We start from the raw sequence: 18,910 nt of genomic DNA on the forward strand, positions 1-18,910 counted from the left end.
AATTGTTCAGGGCCTTAGTAGGTAAGGTACTGTTGGAAAGAATGAAGCAGGATGGCAAGGAAGTCTCTTCAGCTTTCTGAGGTGGCTACACAGATGGGTGATAAAAGTAGCATGTGGCAGGCTGGCCTTTATTAGTCAAGGAATCGAGTTCAAGAGTTGGGAAGCTATGTTGAACCTTTATAAAACTCTAGTTAGACCACATATGGAATATTACATCACATATGGAATATTACATTCAGTTTTGGTTGACCCATTATAAAAAGAATAGAGAGGCTTTGGAGAGAGTGCAGAACATTTTCTGGGTTGCAGTAGATGTGCCATAAGGAAAGATTGGGCAAACTTAGGTTTTTTTTTTCTGTAGCAGCAGAAGCTGAGGGGAGATCTGATAGTTGGTTTAAGATTATGAAAGGCATAAATAACATAGACAGCCAGTATTCTCAATGCGTTTACAGTGACATGGGGCAAGTTCATGAGGAACTGTGTGGGCAATTAAAAAAAATATTAACATAGATGGCAGTGGGTGTCTAAAATGCACTGCCTGGGGTGGTTTTGGAGGAAAATGCAAAATATGTTTAAGAAGCTCTTAGATAGACACATGAATGCCCGGGTAAAGAAATGATAGAGAACTTTGTACAGACAGGATTAGTTTAGTTGGGCATTTGATTACTAATTTAGCTAGTTCAGCAAAACATTGAGGGCCAAAGAGCCTGGTCCTGTGCTGTACTGTTCTGTGTTCCAGAATAATCAAAATCAATGGAGAGCAAGAAATTGTAGCTTATTTTGGTATATTGAGGAGTTATGCATGGGAGAGTATATTCTATTGAATATGAATACTGGTGTGAAGTTAATTCTTAAATGTTGATTTACGTATCAATGCCCTAGCCCCGTCTAAGACACGAGATCATACACCCAACCACACAGAGTGAAGATGCAATTTAAATATACAAATTTTATTTAAATTTAGATAAGAAACTTTAATAAGGCACATTCAAAATAGAGCTGGTGTTACATTAAGTTTCCAATTCCACATTTTAGAAAAAAATGCCACCATTTGAAAGCAGTGCAAAACATTTGAAATGTAACCTGCTAGTCAAACAGATGAAACAAGCTGCTATTTTACAGATCCTACTTATGGGCTGAAGTTTAGTAAAACAGACCCAACCCCGAAAACAAGTGCAGCTCTCTACATGATTATCCATGGTACTGTTCACAAGCCATTCAAAGTTAATCGGAAACTAGCAACAATTCTAGAAAGTAACATGAACAGAATAATGTTGTGTTTGGTAACATTTCAAACATGGATGAATGTTGCACATATCAACATGATGAATGCAAAATATCCAAAGGCACATTATGTAACAGGAATTCCCCACCCATTGTTAAGTACTTAAATCCCCATTTTTCAAACTGCTGCTGCCCATGTCAGTGTAAATAAGTTTCCAAACCTGAAAAATCATTGAAAACTATCAGTTGTTAATCTCCAACAGGATATAGTTCATTCTTGGATGCGCATGCAAGCTTTTAAGTACAAATTCTTTGTAATCACTTAAAAATTTGGAGATTTTGCAGGTCAGTTATACCACAGCATTGTAGATGAAAGCAGAGTACAATATGTCTCTGCCTTAGATTTGAGAACAATCTGTATGCAGATTGTAAGGTTTCTGCTCCGATGGTTTAATGAATTAAAACAGACAGATGTGAGGAGTTTTTAAGACTGAATGTGTATGAACTTGGTAGATCATCCCTTTAGAAATAGAAAATAGACTACCCTTATTCTTACTGAGATCTAATACTGTTGAGGACTCTTTATATTTTTTCCTCATTTTCCCACATAAAATATTATGACAGCTCACATGAATTAAAATTGATCTGGGTAATTAAAAAAAAAAGCCAATTTCAAAGGACCTTGTTTCCAGTAGTTGACTAGCACTTTCTTTCTGAATTGGCTGCAAAATCTAAATAAGCCATAGTTAAAACTACGTTATAATTAAAAATTGAGCAGTATTAACACATACTGTAAAGAAAAACAAATTCATGCAAATCACAAAAGGATGTGAAGTAAAGAATAGAGATTTTAGGATTAACAATGAAGTTGCCAATCCTCTATCATATAAAGCTGTATCCAAAGTTCAATGTGCATTATTTATATAATGTGTCATTAACATGAGTTGTAACAGTTGTCCCATTTTGAGGGGAATTTTTTTGAAAAACAAAGAAACCCTTCAAAATTGTTGTTCTGAAAGCACTTCCTAAAAAAAGACAGGTTTTAGTTCATTTTAAAATCAATTTTTAAAATAGAACTTGGAACTAGAAATTGGAAATATGAAGTTTGACCACTTTACAAAAGATGCACATGCAGTCATGAATGTTAAATTTATTTAAGCTGGTAAATATCAGCTTAACTTGTGGATAAAAGTTGTTCATCAATATTAGCAAAAAGTTATTTGGCAGGAAGGAAACCCTGAAAAACAGGAATTTTAAAAATTGAAGCAGGAAGCCCCAATGAGTACTGTATCATCAAACACTCTTCAAAAATGAAAATGCATTGTTTTGAATTTCACATTTTGCACTTAATAGACATGCAAAGAACCAATATGTGTTAAGGAGATCATGAAAATTTATACAAGGCAAAATGTACATGAATACTTTGGAGAGAACAGTTCTGGTAAACCTTACATCCCTATGCTGCATATGACTATGCACCATGACTAGAAACCCCAAAGAAAAATACCTCTTAAACCCAGTGCCCTCAACATTCATGCTACTTGGCAATGCGCAACACTCTGGAGAACAAAAGATCAAGACATCAGGCTGACTAATGCCTTATTCATTAATATTTTTACAGCTTTAGGAGTTTAAAGATTCTCAGGTCTTACACAGTTTCACAGAAGGGGAACTACTTTTTCTGTGATAGAAGTCTCATATTGGAAACTATCTTCTCTACAAGACCGTCCAACTTGAGATCGGCTCTGTACTTCCGATATAACTTCAGATTTTAACTGAAAGCAAAGTCCTGTAATTAAACCCATAACATAGAATTTGTTTATTTTCAAAGCATATACAACTCACTCTTTATGACAAGTGGAGTTTCTTAAAAAAATATATCATCGGTCAAGGATAAAGGTGGTGAATACTTATTTTTTCCAGTGTCCTGACACACCTTAACTGGAAGTTTAATGGAAAAATTGGTGAGAACTGGTTGAATGGTCTTATATTGTGCTGTGAATTTCTACAATTCAGATACCCAAGTATCTATCACTATATAGCCTTTTTTGGAAAGGGGCACAAATAGGCGGGCAACAATTATGTTCTCACTGACCTGGTACAGTGCTTAAGTCAATAAAGTATTTAGTAACATCTCTTGCTTATTTCTTATTTTCAGTCACCTACATTAACATTAATCAATCCTGATACTACAAGGATAAAAGTAGTTTGTTATATTTATTCCAGAAAGTTACTAAAATAGAGATCAACAGCTCAAGAGATAGACAATATTCTGTTTATCAACTGATAACAGTCAAGCAAGAGAGGCAGAAAACTTGTAAAATAAAAGCACATCCTAAGTTGGGATTTCAGTATTTTTTTTAAAAAAAGGAACTGCTATAAACAAATTGCTTTTACTATGTTAAATGGTTATTAAATGAAAGACATGTAAAAATATATACACTTGACTAATAATAATTTTCAATTAAACCATGCAATAAACAAGTTGTGAAGAGTTAAATTAAAAACTGCAATGGTTTTGATATTTATAAATGTATTAGCAGTCAAGGTCTGTCTGATCAAACAGCTTTAATATCCCTGTTAAGAGATTCACATACATAAATTTAATAAATCTCTGAAAGAGCGTGAAGTTTTGATAATTTAACCCACTTATATAAAAAGTGAACTACTTGGCCTTAAGAATACATAAGCTGGTACGAAGCTACAAATAGAAGTGCCATTCCTATGTGTCATGCCTGCAATGAAACACATGCAATATTCAAAATAAAAACATTCTAACTTCAGATTTTCCTGTCCAAAAAAAAAACCCACAGAATGACCAAAACAGGAAGTCAGTGGATGCAAATAAATGGCACAGATTGGATATTATAATTTGAAAGGAATCCTTTAACAATGAACTTGATAAACATAAAACTAATATCTCTACTTCAAGGAGAGTACTGACATTGTAACTTAATCCATCACCTAGGTACTTCAATAACTTTAGTGTCACATTAATTAGATGACCTGCCAGACACTATAGAACACATTAAATTCATCTAGTCATTTCTTTCTCAAATTTAGTTCGAACAAATTAGACAAGCCTTCTGTTTCCACCCATTACAAATTCAATTGCTTCATCATTGTTTAGTAAAGGGAAATGGGCCTGTGGGGTGACTGTGTACAGGGGCCTGTATTTGAGGCTTTTTGTACAAAAGTACGGGCATTTAATGTGCTGGTTAACATGGTAGGGCCCTCAGTTACTTTTAAAGCAGCAAAACTCAAAAAGGCTTCACTACTTTAAACCGCCTAATTCAGAGACTATCGCCATTCTCCACGTACATCTCCTCCATATTCTTCATGCTTCACTGTTTGGTTTTAATTCAGCATCCCCATGACCTGGCTGAGGTTCTTGGTTGCTAGCTTGCTCCAGGAAAGATGCGAAAGGATTCTCCTGATTACTTTCCATTGCTTGATAGACGAGAAAAAGGATTAGCAACACAACGATGAACAGGAGGATCCGCAGCCACATTGGCACAAGGCGCTGCACTGGGATGTTCTCACTTGCACCGGAGAAGTTGCTTTTCTCCTTGTAGGCGCTTCTCATTGCAGCCCGCGTCACCAGATCATCAAAATTATATTGAATTGGTCGCCCTGCTGCTCCTTTGATTGGTCGGCGCCGCATTGCACTGTGCATAGAAACAAGAGGATGGCTAACTTCATTACAGGAGTTATTTCTAGTACTCTGCTCACTCACCACCCACGCCCAATCTACTCCCCAACATCCATCATTTTAAATTTAATAGGTATTGGGATAATTAGGCTGATGAGTTTCTTACCTGATTCCTGCTGGAGTGCTTATTTCATCCGGAAACACTGGAGTCAACACATCTGCTTCCTTTGCATGAAAGAATAAATTATTTTAAAATATCAATTTGATAGTCTGATTTCTTTTTTTTAAAAAACACGTAGACACAATAGCCTTGGCTGAAATTGCAAAAAAATATAAACTTCTATTCTGAAATTTACAAATTAGTAATACCACTTTACACCAAATGAATGCAAATCAAGAATTCCATTTGTAAAACTTTCTCCAAAATATACATTTATAAGCCACCACTGCAGAAACAGTTTTACTAAAAAGATACAATAATTCAGTTCAAATCAGTCATTATTTATTAATAGAATTGACAGTATCATGCATAGGACAAAAGAAAATGATTCCACATAGAAAGACGACATTCAAGAAGCTCAACTTTATCAGATACACAAGTAAAGTTTCAGAACAAGTTTATCCTGCTGTCCACTTTTTTTTAAGACAAGTTTCTCTTAAGGTGCAGCCTACTGTAGTGCCACAAACCAATGATAAACAAACTTATGCCAAATCTTCAGTACATATAACCTATTCTATTAGGGGAATACAACAGCTTTATAAACAAAGCTGACATTTATGAGTATTGGACACTGAATGGCAACTAGTATTTGGAAGTGAAGCTAAAGATTTTTAGCTCTTTATTAGCCCAAAGACAGAATCTAATTAGCATTCCAGCTGAATTCTATTTCTACATCTTCTGATCTTGCTGTTCACAAAAAGGAATGCATGTTTACCTTTGTAAATTTAACAAATTTGATGATTAACACAATTCATCTGTGTGCTAAATAAACCTATGCTTGCAAGTTTAGACCAGAGAAATAATAATTACTAAATTGCAGATCACTAGCCACTGTCAAGAGAAGGATTTGATAGCCATTTGCAACAAATGCAAGCATATTTTATGTTTGCTACTTTCAATTAATTTTCAACTACTTATATTAACCGATATAAGTAGTCGTCCAAGTTGCCCTTTAAAGATTAGTAATTAAAATATTAAGTATGCTGTTACTTTTAAGGATAGCATATTACAAAAATTGCAGTGAATTATTTCAGATTAATAATATAAAGAGAATGTGGTAAGAGCTTAACATTCATTCTGATGTTGATTAATGGGGAAGGAGCTATTTATAAATTGTCAGTTACTTGCCCTGTGGATACCGAATATAGCTAGGAACTTCCTTTGCTTGTCAACACAAGAGCCATAACATATACTAGTACATAGTAGTCATTTCCAGAGGCAACAAAGCCAAAAGGAAAGAAACTCAAATTTTCTGCCCCCTTCTTTACCCATGGTTCAACTGAGTAACTTCTACTTGCCACTTTCTATTCATCCTATAATTTGTCCCTTCACTTTGGACAATAATCATGTTGCAATTCAAATTGTTAAAAAAAGGTTTGTGAAAATGCATATAACATTTTATATTATATAGGCAAGTAATCAAAATAAGGTATTTAGCAAGAGGAAAAGAATACACACATTTCAGAAGTTTGCAAAATGTATTTTTCTCTGCTTCCATTCACATGCTTTCTTCATGTAAATGGTCAGTTTTAGAAACTTAAAGAGACAACACTGAGTAGAAAGCATTCATTGAAGAGATGATCATAAGTAACATTATTGAACCAAACATAATTACCTGAATTTGTCTTGATTTGCTTGTACTACTTGCATCAGTGACAGAGACTTTTGATGTACTGGATGTGCGATATGAAGTACCTAAAGATAGATATAATTAATCTAAAGCACACCTTCTTAAAATGTGAATAAAAGCAGAATGTAACTGGTAAATCATACTGTATCAGCTATACCATTCTGAATTTCAATCTTACTTTTTGATGAAAGAAGTGCTTACACTGTACTTATGAAGTCACTTCTAATGCACCTGTACTGAAAGTATAAACAGAAGTACACTAACGGCTGCATTTTGAAGCGTAAGATCAAAGAATACTCAAGACTATTAAATGGTTCCCTAGAAAAATATGATGGACTCTTGACTCCAACTACTTCATTATAATCTTGCACTTTATTGTTTACCTGCACTGCACCTGCTGCACTTTTTTTTGCATTGTTATTGCTTTACCATGTTCTACCTTAATGCACTATGCAATAATTTAATTTGTATAAACAACAAGCTTTTCACAATCTCAGTATGTGACAATAATACACCAATTCACAACATTAAGGGAACAATTTCAGTGTCTTCTTTTAGATAACTAGAGGAAAAAGTTACCTCACATTTTAAAAAAAGATTAAATGGCTTCAATATAACAATGAAAAGTAGACTTAAGGGAATAGCTGCATGCTAAAATACTTAACCATACATTATGATCATATTGACATTATGATCATGATGACATGAAGCAGCTGCATAAAAAGTTGGCAGCAATTAGGTGGTATTGGGTATTAAGTACAACTTGATAGTACATCACCTAAATTACTTGAAGCACTGCCAAAATGAATCTGATTGTAAAATATCAATTTTTGAAATAATATCTAGGTAAATAAAATGTTATATAATTTACTGCATTTATCAAAATTAGGGTCTAAATTTGCATTGTTCTCCAGAAAAAGCCAAAGAAATTCATTATCTCAATTTCAAAACCTAGAACAAAAAGTTTAGCCAGCTTTTTACATCAAACAGTAATAAACATCAATTATTTGCCGTTCTTGGGTTCTCCATACACAAAGCTTTTCTCATACTCTGTGCATAGCCTAGGGTACGAAAACAGCTTTTTAAATACAACAGCAGGAGTGCAATTTTATTCTCTCCCACCCCCACACAATTCTCTTTTGGGGATGTGGGTGTCGATACTTGAAATATACTGTGCAGAATACTTTCCTCGGACCTCAACTGTTGCTGCTCATCTCTATGCTTTTTTTAAATTAAGGGGTAATCTGCCAAAGTTAGCAGAATAGCTGGTCTTTAAATTGGCAATAATATTAAGGCAAGAAAATATCTGACTTGCCCAAGCATAATGTCTAGCTACAACTTACCAATTTTGCTCTGTGTGGAGCTCGCAGGAGGAAAATCTGCAATAGAAATATAATTCTATAAAATGTACAATTTTATTCAAACATGTTGCTAGGCTGAAGCATACCAATACTTACATAACTTCTGCTTTTCAATTCTGTCCCTTCAGCAATCTATGCATTCACCCTTCCCTGCTTTAATTTTATTAATGTATTTATAATTCTGATTACTTTGTTCTATTTAGACTCTCAACTACAGAGCTGCATGGAACCTCCTTATTTTTACTACAATATACAGTTTCAAGAAAATGTTTGTGAACCCTTTGTAATTATCTGGTTTTCTGCATTAATTACTCATAAAACATGGTCTGATCTTCATCCAAGTCACAATAATACACAAACCCAATCTGTCAAATCTAATAACGCAGAAACAACTGTACTTTTCATGTCCTTATTGAACACATTGTTTAATCATTCACAGTCCAGGTTGGAAAAAGCATGTAAACACTTGTATTTAATAACTAGTAAAAGTCCTTTAGCAGCAATAACCTCCACCAAACGTTTCCTGTAGCTGCTGATCAGATTTGCACAACAATAAGGAGGAATTTTAGACCATCCCTCTCTACAAAACTGTTTTAGTTTATCGATATTTCTGGGATAACTTGCATGAACAGCCCTCTTCAGGTCGTGCCATTGCATCTCAATTGGGTTAAGGTCTGGACTCTAACTTGGCCATTCCAAAACACAAGTTTACTTCTTTAAACCATTCTGTTGTTGATTTACTCTTCAGTTTCGGATCATTATCTTGTTGCATCATCCAACTTCTATTAAGTTTCAGGTGACTGCACGCTACCCTGACATTCTCCTGTAAATGTCTTAATACAATTTTGAATTGTTCCTTCAATGGTTGTAAGCTGTCCAGGCCCTGAGGCAGCAAAACAGCCCCAAACCATGATGAGGTTTTGGTGTTGGTCTGCAGTGCCCTATTACCTCCAAACATAGTAGTGTGCATTTCTGTCAAAAAGTTCAACTTTTGTCTTGTCCATCCACAGAACACTGTCCCAAAAGCACTGTGGAGCATCCAGGTGGTCTTTGCAAATTTGAGATGTACAGCAATGTTTTATTTGGAGAGCAGTATTTTCCTCTATGGAACACCATTCATGTTCAGTGTTTTTCTTATAGTGGACACATGAACAGACTTTAGCAAGTTCTAGAGATTTCTGTACGTCTTTTGCTGTTACTCTTGGTTTCTTTTTCACCTTCTTCTGAATTTCCTTCACTTGTAGACAATTTCTTTTATTGTGGACTGATGAACACTCAGGTTTTTAAAGAAGTGCTTTTGTAGCCTTTTCCAGCTTCACACATCTCTACAATTCTTCTTCTAAAGGTCCTCTGAAAGTTTTTTTTGATCGAGGCATGGTGAACATAAACAGATCTTTCTTAAGAGCAGGCTCTGTCAGTAACGATTGTATGTGTCTTTTTTTTAAAATATAGGGCAGGGCATCTCTACAACCCACAACTGAATCTCATCTCATCAATTGGAACACCTGACTCCAAATAGCTTTTGCAGAAGGCATTACCCCAGAGATTCACACACTTCTTTTAATTCTAGACTGTGATTGTTTAAATGGTGTACTCCGTATTGATGGGGAGTAGTACAATTGTTTATGTGTTATTAGTTTAGGCAGATGGTGCTCGTCTATTATTGTGACGATGAAGATCAGACCACATCTTATAAGCAATGAATACAGTAAACCAGTTTTCTTGCAACTATACCTCTTGCACTTAATTCAAATTCAATTTGCCAAGTGATCAACATTCCAATATGTATTTCTATATTTTGTAATTTATTTGTAGGTACAACACAGAACAGGCCCTTCCAGTCCATTAAGTCACACTGCCCAGCAAACCATTTACTTAACACTAGCCTGCGACTGGGAGGAAACTGGAGCACCTGGAAAAAATCCAGCGGTTATGGAGAGAATGTACAAACTCCTTACAAATGGCGCTGGAATTGTACTCTGAACTCTGACATCGTGAGCTGTAATAGTATCACTTTAAATTGCTTCACTACTGCGGCACCCCAAAACAATCTTCCCTGACAGGAAATCTAACCCAGGCTGTCCTAGCCATTTGACATTACCTTTAAAACAGTTTATTCTATTAAATAATGTCATTCAATGAGTCGAATGGCTTAATTATGCTCTTAGACCATAAGACATAGGAGTAGCATTAGGCTATTTGCCATTTCATCAGGACATATCAATTTGCCTCTCAACCCCATTCTCCTGCCTTCTCCCTGTAGCATCTCATGCCCCGACTAATCAAGAAGCTACCACACTCTTGCTTAAGTACACACAATGTCCTGGCCTCCACAGCCAATTATGGCAATGAATTCCATAAATTGATCAACATCTGGCTAAAGAAATTCCCCCTGATCTCTTTTCTGAAGTGATGTCCCACTATTCTGAGGCTGTGTCCCCTTGTCCTAGACTCCCCTACCTTAGGAAACATTCTCACCACATACACTCTATATAAGCATTTCAATATGCAATAGGTTTAAATGAGATTCCCCCCCCATTCTTCTAAATTCCAGTGAGTACAGACCCAGAGACGTCAATTGCTCCTCGTACAGTAAGCCTTTTATTCCTATAATCATTCTCATGAATCTCCTCTGAACATTCTCCAATGTAAACAAATTGTTTAAGTGGCATAAAATTGCTCACAATACTCCAAATGAGGCCTCACCAGTGTTTTATAAAGTCTCAACATTACATCCTCGCTTTCATATCCTAGTCCTCTCGAAATGAATGCTAACATTGCATTTGGTTTCATCACCAACCTGCAAATTAACTTTTAGGGAATCCTGAATGAGGACTGCCAAGTCCCTTTGCACCTTGGATTTTTGAATTTTCTTCCCATTTAGAAAATAGTCAATGCCTTTTCTCCTTCTATCAAAGTGCACGACCATGCACTTCCCAACACTGTATTCCATTTTCCACTTATTTGCCCATTCTGCAGTCTCCCTGCTTCCTCAACACTAACTGCCTCTTGATTATCTACGTATCGTTTGCAAACTTGGCCACAAAGCCATCAATTCTGACACCCAAATCATTGACACACAATGTAAAAAGTGGTGCCAACATAGATTCTGGCAGAACACCACTGGTCACAGGCAGCCAATCAGAAAAAGCTCCCTTTGTTCCCACTCTCTGCTTCCTACCAATCAGCCAATGCTCCATCCATACTCGCATCTTTCTTGTAATACCATGAGCTCTTATGCTGTTAAGCAGCCTCATGTGCAGCACCTTGTCAAAGGTTTTGTGGCTTATTATAGTGCACTGTTGTTTTACTTTAAGCTAAAACCCGAGACTTGGCAATAAATATTACTGAAATGACATTGGTATTTTAAATAGACATATTTAAGAACTAAAACTCATTTTTACAACATCAGCAATCAAAATCAACATGCATGATCTCTATGCAAATAGTTAAAAACATTTTCCAGGTTAAACAGGTAATACAAGGAAAATACTAAAAAAAGTAGTTCAAAACAACAAGAATTGCAAAAGCTCCAAAGTCTACTTTTGTGCTTTTAATTAAACTTCAGCATGCTTTACAATAGTCTACTTAAGAATAAAAACATGGTACTGCCTGAGTTGCTGAAGCTGCACCAGCATATTGTATATGTATCGTAAGGATTAAGATGTGTAGACACTGTACAGTTACCCAAACAGAACACAGCCTTGAGGACCTAGTGGCCCTTTACACAGTTTTTGTTCATGTTTTACTAATTCACAGGTATTATTGGCCATTAATGCTTAGATTTAACAGTTATTTGCATCTGAAATAGGTTTTATGATTGGTACTTATATATGCAAATGATGGGAGTCACAAGTCTTCTAAGTTTCTATTGAATAAAATTGTATAATTGTATCTGTATAAAAATTAAGTGTAAGTTATCGGAATCCAATTAATTGGCAATGAAACTGGCAAATCAAAAACTTTAGGCTGCAGAGATTACCTGGTACAGCAGATTCTTCTATTGTTCCTCATCTTTGATGATAAAAGTTCAATTTTACTCCAGACTTTGTGAAACTGAGGCATCTTTCTCCCTTAAGTTTGGGGGGGGGGGGGGAGGGGAGAAAGGACCTGTGGTATGTCAAATACCAGGTGAAGGGGTAGTCTTTGGGGTACTGCAGGCTTGTGACTTTGCTTGAGTGCTCGCTGGTGGTTACCCATGCTTTTTTTTTGCTGGTGGGGGAGGGGTGATCATAGCTTTGCTGCTGCTTATGCGTGGAGAAGGGGGTTAACTGGAGGACTTTGGGGTTTTAACATTTAACTATCATTCATTCTTTGGGGGCACTCCGTCTTTGTGGATGGTTGCAAAGAAAAAGCATTTCAGGATGTATATTGTATACATTTCTGACATTAAATGTATCTTTGAAACACCAAAGTTACTCTGCCCAAACTTTATCGTACTATACAATGAATATTTGCACAACAGGATTACCTCTAGGCAAAATACAAATAAGGAAGGTAAACCTGAATTTTAATCTACAGACTTTGGCATGAGCATAAGTTAATCATCACTTTATTTATTAAAACAACTATAAAATACATCTCTAAATAAAGCAGCGCTTCATATAACCAATATATACAAATTATGTTTATAAAGCACTTTTAACATAAATCATCCCAAGGATTTTATAGGAGCATTATCAATTAACATTTAACTGAAACCAAAGGAAATACCATAACAGACGCAGCAGCTTAGTCAGAACTAGATATTGAGGAGTATCTAATATTGTGAAATTAAAAGCAGTATTTGAGAAAAGAATGCTCAAGGTTGGCCCCAGGCACCTCAAATAATAAAAAGGTGGAGAATTAAATTCAGTAATGATCAAGAGTCCAGATACCTTGAAGGTGCTGAAGGAGATTATAAAGAGGGAGGGATACTGTTTATGAATATCTCCATGACTATATAAGATTAAGAATTTTACAATTGAGATTGTGTAACTAGCAGCCAATGCTGTTTAAAAAAAAATGGGTTGGGCAAATCAGATTTAACACAGAGATGCAAATAATAGTATCTGAAGCAACAAACAATCTAGAACCAGAGTTTCAAGTGAATCCATTGACAATTTGTTTCTCCATCACAGATGCTGCTCAATTACGTGAATTTATTATCCAAAGCGCATACTTCAATTTAATATGACAAAGTAATGCAAAGTCTGGATAGTTCAAAGAGTTTCAAGGGTCTAAAAATCACTGGATAGTACATGACAGTAACTTTAGTAGATCCAGACTTTAAGACTGTAAGCAAGTTGTTTAACAATGTAGAAACAGCGAGAAGAAAGTTCAATAAAAATTAAATATTTCTATTAAATTAACATAAACTCTATGGAAATATGGGTTTACTGAGATGCCTCATGGACACACTGATTTATTGTTTTTATTTTAAATTTGAATTAGAGGAACAAATTCCAAAATGGGCAGAGGCTACCTCTAAACTCAAATTTACAAACATCCAAAATGTTTAGTGTGAGGCCATCATGTGTGTTACAAATTCAAGCCTGTTACAAAAACTGGAGTTCAAGTTTATTGTCAATCAATTATGTAAGCAATTTAAAAAAATTACTGGAGTTGACCGTATTACACTGTATTTGCATGAATTTCTATCACTTTGTAATTGAAACAGGGCACTGCAGCTTTTCACTTATGTGTTTCATCAACCCCTATAGTAGAGGACTGAAGAATTCTGTTTGAAACAAAAACAATTCATTTTATGGAATTTAAGTTTTTCTGACAATTCCACTATTTATTGCCATTCCTAAAGATTATTAGGAAGGTTATAGTACTGCAGTTTCACAAGCCTGTATACAATCGTTAAAGCAGCTGTACATCAATTCTCCCTTATTAGGAGGGCTCTTGACCTAGTCTGAATATCATGGGTTCAAGCTACATTCAAGTATCTAAGCTGACACTTCAGAGCCTTACAGAGGAGAGTGCTGCTTGCAGCTTAGCCTCCAAGAAAACATAACTCATTCAGCATTGTAGTAACATTTACAAACTGCCTTGAAAATGCCAAGTATACACTCAGTGCCTGCTCATTAATGCATATATCTAATCAGCCAATAATGTGGCAGAAACTCAATGCAGCAAAACATGCAGATATGGTCAAGAGGCTCAGTTGTATTCAGACCAAACATCAGAATGGGGAAGAAATGTGATCCGAGTGACTTTGACTGTGGAATGATTGTTGATGCCAGATGGGGTGATTCAGATAATTCTGATCTCCTGTGACTTTTAAGCATAACAGTCTCTAGAATATACAGAGAACGGTGCAAAAAATGAAAAACATCCAGTGAGCAGCAGTACTGTGGGCAAAAATGCACTGCAAAATGACAGGTCAGAAGAGAATGGCCAAGGCGTTCAAGCTGACAGTAACTCAAATAACCATGCATTACAACAGTAGTGTGCAGAAAAGCATCTCTGTTTGCATAACACATTAAACCTTGACATGGATGGGTTATAGTAGCAGAAGACCACATTAGGCTCCTTTCCTGTACCCAATAAAGTGGCCGAGTATATATGCTTTAAAAAACTTAAAAGCAACATGAGGAACAATGTCCCTAAGAACGAGTTATTAAATTATAGACCACCTGTGTAACAAATATCAATTTTACTGATATACTTGAAAGGTGATATGAATCTTCAGCAGGAGTTAAAGGACAAAATTTGTCACCAAGTGCAGGTGTAGGAGTTATGCATTCTGTGCTGTGCACTTATTATGTGTATTGTGGTAACTAGTCACATTAGTGAGGGTGTGGTAAAAAATGAAGGGATAAGTTTTGTATTTTGTATATGTGTGGCAGACTAGCTTGGGGCCAGTGGAGGTCATATCTTTCCTGACCACTTAATTTCAATTCAAGATTGTATGTTTGCTAATTGCTAATAAGGGATCCAAATAAGGAATTCGACTTTTGCTGCAATCATTTCATTGGAGCGGAGGGCAAATCATGCATGAATAACTACATCTGGGGGTCACAGGCTGGTAGCAATTATTTTGATTTTGGATTAATTTTCACTGCTGCAGCAGGTAAGATCAAAAAAGTATTCAATGAGCAATAGCTCATTTCCACAGATTCTGCTCCTTTTAACAGTGATACAAGTGTCAAATTAGAAAAAAATGTTTACTAACCTTTCCATCTTAGATGCTGTTTGATCTGCTGTGCATTGCCAGACTTTCTACATTTTATCTGGTTTTCCAACTGAGAGCACACAGCGGTGATCAAAAATAAAATATAACCAGAAAGTGGCAGAAATACACAATCCAGCAACCTGGGAAGCATCCATGGAAAGGGAGGAACATACAGTATTTAAATTACAATGAAGAAAGGCCAACCACACCCCTCCAGTGATGCTTTAAGACCTACTGAGTACTGTAAACAGGAAATGCAAAAACTATTGATTGCCAGTAAAAATAAACATGATTTACCTTCTTCCTCTTCACTGTCTGAGTATTGGTCAATGTCACCTGTTCCATTTTGCTTAGGTGGGGACACAGCTGGACGCTGTCCCATCAACTTCATGAGCTTCTTCTCATAAACTATCCTAGTAGATGCTACACGGATATAGAAAAGGCAATGAATACAGATCAAACACGAGGAAATCTGCAGATGCAGATACTCTGTAAAATGACTGTTCAAGAAAATACCTAGTTTACTATCTGGAAGAATGGTAGTAAATAAGTGAAAATTCAAAGAAAGTGACAAACTAGTTGATTTTGATTGCCTTTTCAGGTGAAATTTCATTAACCTGGGAAGTACAGGATTAAATTTTACTTTGTCTGAATTTTGAAATAGTCATGCACAGAAAACAGTAACAATTTGCATTTACATAGATTTCCAATATAATAAAACATTCTAAAGGTGAGTACCAAGTTGTAATTAGACAAACTTTACAAATTTGAAGAAAAAAAAAAGTTGGGCAAGTGACTAATACTTAATCAAGTGGGTTTTAGGCAGGAGCTCTGAATAAGTAGTGAATGGATGGTCCAAGTGTTGGTAACGTGGTGGGGATGGGGGTAAAATACCAAAGCCTAGGATGTACACAACAAAAGGAATGACTGATAATGTTAAAAATCACAAAATTAGAAGAAATTAACAAGCATTTGAAGGACAAATCATTGCGAACGTGCAGGGTACAGGCAAGATGAAAGTATAATAAAATTCTAACAAACTGCTGCCCAATTTAATCAGAATTCTTGATGCTTTGGTGTTTGGCTCATTTTTTCCCCCCATATTGCCCTTAAATTCACTGGGTCCCGATTCCCTGCTAGCTTCAGATCATCAGGGCCTCATTCCCCACAATCCCTTTAAACTTCTGTGGTTCAGTAAAAAAAATTATAATGCTGTGCAACACTCAATGCAAACCATAGGTGTGTCAATGTGTTAATAGGAGCAATATTCAAGAGGCTGGAAAATCTGCCTGTAGTAACACCAAAATCCCCAGCTTGCTGAATTATCATAGCTTTATTATACAATGTGCACCTAAATGGAGAAGATGGATGTGTTAAGAAAATATTTTCAATTTTATGCTTACCCACAATTGGACCAGGTGTAACCCCATGTTTCACAAGTTGCTCTTTCAACTCTTCATCGCTCAGCTGCATGACATTCATATTCGTATAATTAATTGTACTCTTCGTCAATTTGGAAAGTTCCTTTGTTAAAAAGAAAACAAAGGACAAATAGAGAGTTTATTATTACTTGCAAAGGCTGATGCAATTTAAAGTCTTTAAATAACCCAGAATGAAACCTTTTTGTCATCATGATTTGAAATAAGAGCCATCTTACATACAAAAGAACTTTTTTTAAGTTATATAAATCAGTGGCACAATCATCTTGTTTATCATGAAATGACTGCTGATGCAAAAAAAAAATCAATTAAATGTAACCCCCTGGGTCACCTCAGGCTCGCTCACATCAGCTGGTGTGGATGCTGCGTGATGTCCCCGCCTCGCCCAAAAACACAGTACACCATATGCGATTAAATGAGTACAATTTATAAAGGTTACTATAACTAAGTGATTAATAATGATACAGTATACATGAAGAGAAAAAATAAAGAAAAGGCGCCAAACTTATCAAAGTCCAAACCACTTCATGCACAACCGTTGGAGCTCAATTTCTGAAGTCTTCTGGCCACCATTCAATCCCCTCCGAACTCCTTGACTCGCAGCTCAGGACCCTCCGAGTGGTCAACCAAGCACATCTAGCTTCATCCCCCCTCCTCGGAGTACCTCCCGGCCTCGGACCCCCGCTTGGGGTCCGATCCTCGCCCAGTTTACAGCATTGCGTCCTCCCTCTCGACCCCCTCGCGCCGATCTGCCCAAAAGCCCGTCAACAAAAGCTTACAGACTCAGAAGAAAGAACATTAATCTCCATTTGGTTTACAAAGGAATACCATTTTCGTTATCAGTAAATTTTAACCCAAACCAGCTTCCAGCACTCTCTCGCAACAAAGAAACATTCCTGTTTTTAACAAAACAAAGAAACCCTTTCCCAACAGTAACAAAGAAAAAAGAAACCCCCTTACATAAACAAAAACACACAGTATTCCACTTACTCGCATTCTACTCAATAATGAAGATATTATATTAAAAATATTTTCACTAGACTATTCTTGTGTGAGGAACAGATTCAGGGAGATAGAAATTAAATCATAATAGTGATGGAAATCAGATTAGGGTCACTTATAGGGATGAAAAAGATAACCAGTTTTAAGCACACCTGTGATCTGCAACCTTAAATCTAGTCTCATGATTTGGATTCTCATACTAAAATGTCCATTTTGGTTAATATCTAGGAAAAGTAGTAGATGAAAAGAACTGAAGTGCTAACCAACTGTTGCTGCAAAACCAGAACAATTACCTTGCCACTCACCTCTACTTGGAAGGTTCATTTAAATGAGGCCGTTGCCTCCAGTAGTCTGTCAGAGGATCCAAAACTTTCAAATTGAACATAGCATGAAGTTCACTATTTAGTCCTCAGAGCCTTCCTCCAGGACCAAAAAATCCTTCCCAAGCTGTAGAACTATTCAATTTTATAGCTGTGGTCTAACCAAAGCTTTCTATGGCTGGAACATGTGGTACTTAGTCCTCTAGATAAAGGCTGGCATTTCAATTGAAATGGCATCTGTCCACAAGTCCCTAAAAGGACTGCAAGGAGTACCAAGAAGATCATAGGACTTTCTCTTCCACCCATTAGAGCTATTTATCAGGAACATTGTGTACACAAGGCCCTTGGCATTGTCAATGATCCTTCCCACCTGTCCAACAAGCTTTTTGATTCCATATCATCAGGCAGGAGGTACTGTAGCCTGAGGACAAGAACTGTTAGAATGGGAAACAGCTTCTTCCCCCAGGCCACAAGACTACTGAACTCCCTGCCACCACCCAGATCTCCACGTATGAAGCGCCAGTAGTGTTATACTTTTCATATTTTAAACTTGTATTTGCCCCTTATTATGTGGTAATATTACCTTACGTGTTATGTATGTGAGTTATATGTACTGTGCTGTGCACCTTAGTACAGGGGAACATTGTCTTGTCTTATTTGGAGGTATACATGTGTACGTTTGAATGACTAACTTGAACATTTTAAAGTCCTCATTTGTTATATCAGTTTCTTCTCATGAAGTAAACACATCTTCAGTTTCTTTAGGCCTCCACTAATCTCAGCACGAAGATTTAGATAGTTCTTTTTTTTTAATCTGAGGTGAATCATTGCAGTTACTCATACCAAAAATCAATTTGTCAAATATACTCAACGTTTCTGTAAAATATGATCCTTCAAATT

At 36.2% G+C, this 18,910-nt stretch overlaps 1 protein-coding gene across 1 annotated transcript in view; it reads right to left on the reverse strand.

Annotated features, from left to right (window-relative positions):
• Positions 1 to 929: 929 nt before the first annotated feature.
• Positions 930 to 18,910, reverse strand: part of LOC132381078 (lamina-associated polypeptide 2-like) — a 28,035-nt gene continuing 10,054 nt past the window's right edge. The window contains exons 2-7 of the mRNA XM_059950263.1: positions 16,653 to 16,773; positions 15,547 to 15,672; positions 8,070 to 8,105; positions 6,712 to 6,791; positions 5,043 to 5,101; positions 930 to 4,892 (exon numbers count right to left, since the gene is read on the reverse strand). Coding sequence (XP_059806246.1) covers positions 4,562 to 4,892; positions 5,043 to 5,101; positions 6,712 to 6,791; positions 8,070 to 8,105; positions 15,547 to 15,672; positions 16,653 to 16,773 — 753 coding nt within the window. The 3' untranslated portion in view covers positions 930 to 4,561. The remainder of the gene's footprint in view (positions 4,893 to 5,042; positions 5,102 to 6,711; positions 6,792 to 8,069; positions 8,106 to 15,546; positions 15,673 to 16,652; positions 16,774 to 18,910) is intronic.

The sequence above is a fragment of the Hypanus sabinus genome, chromosome 25, assembly GCF_030144855.1.
Source record: "Hypanus sabinus isolate sHypSab1 chromosome 25, sHypSab1.hap1, whole genome shotgun sequence".
Classification (NCBI taxonomy): Eukaryota; Metazoa; Chordata; class Chondrichthyes; order Myliobatiformes; family Dasyatidae; genus Hypanus; species Hypanus sabinus.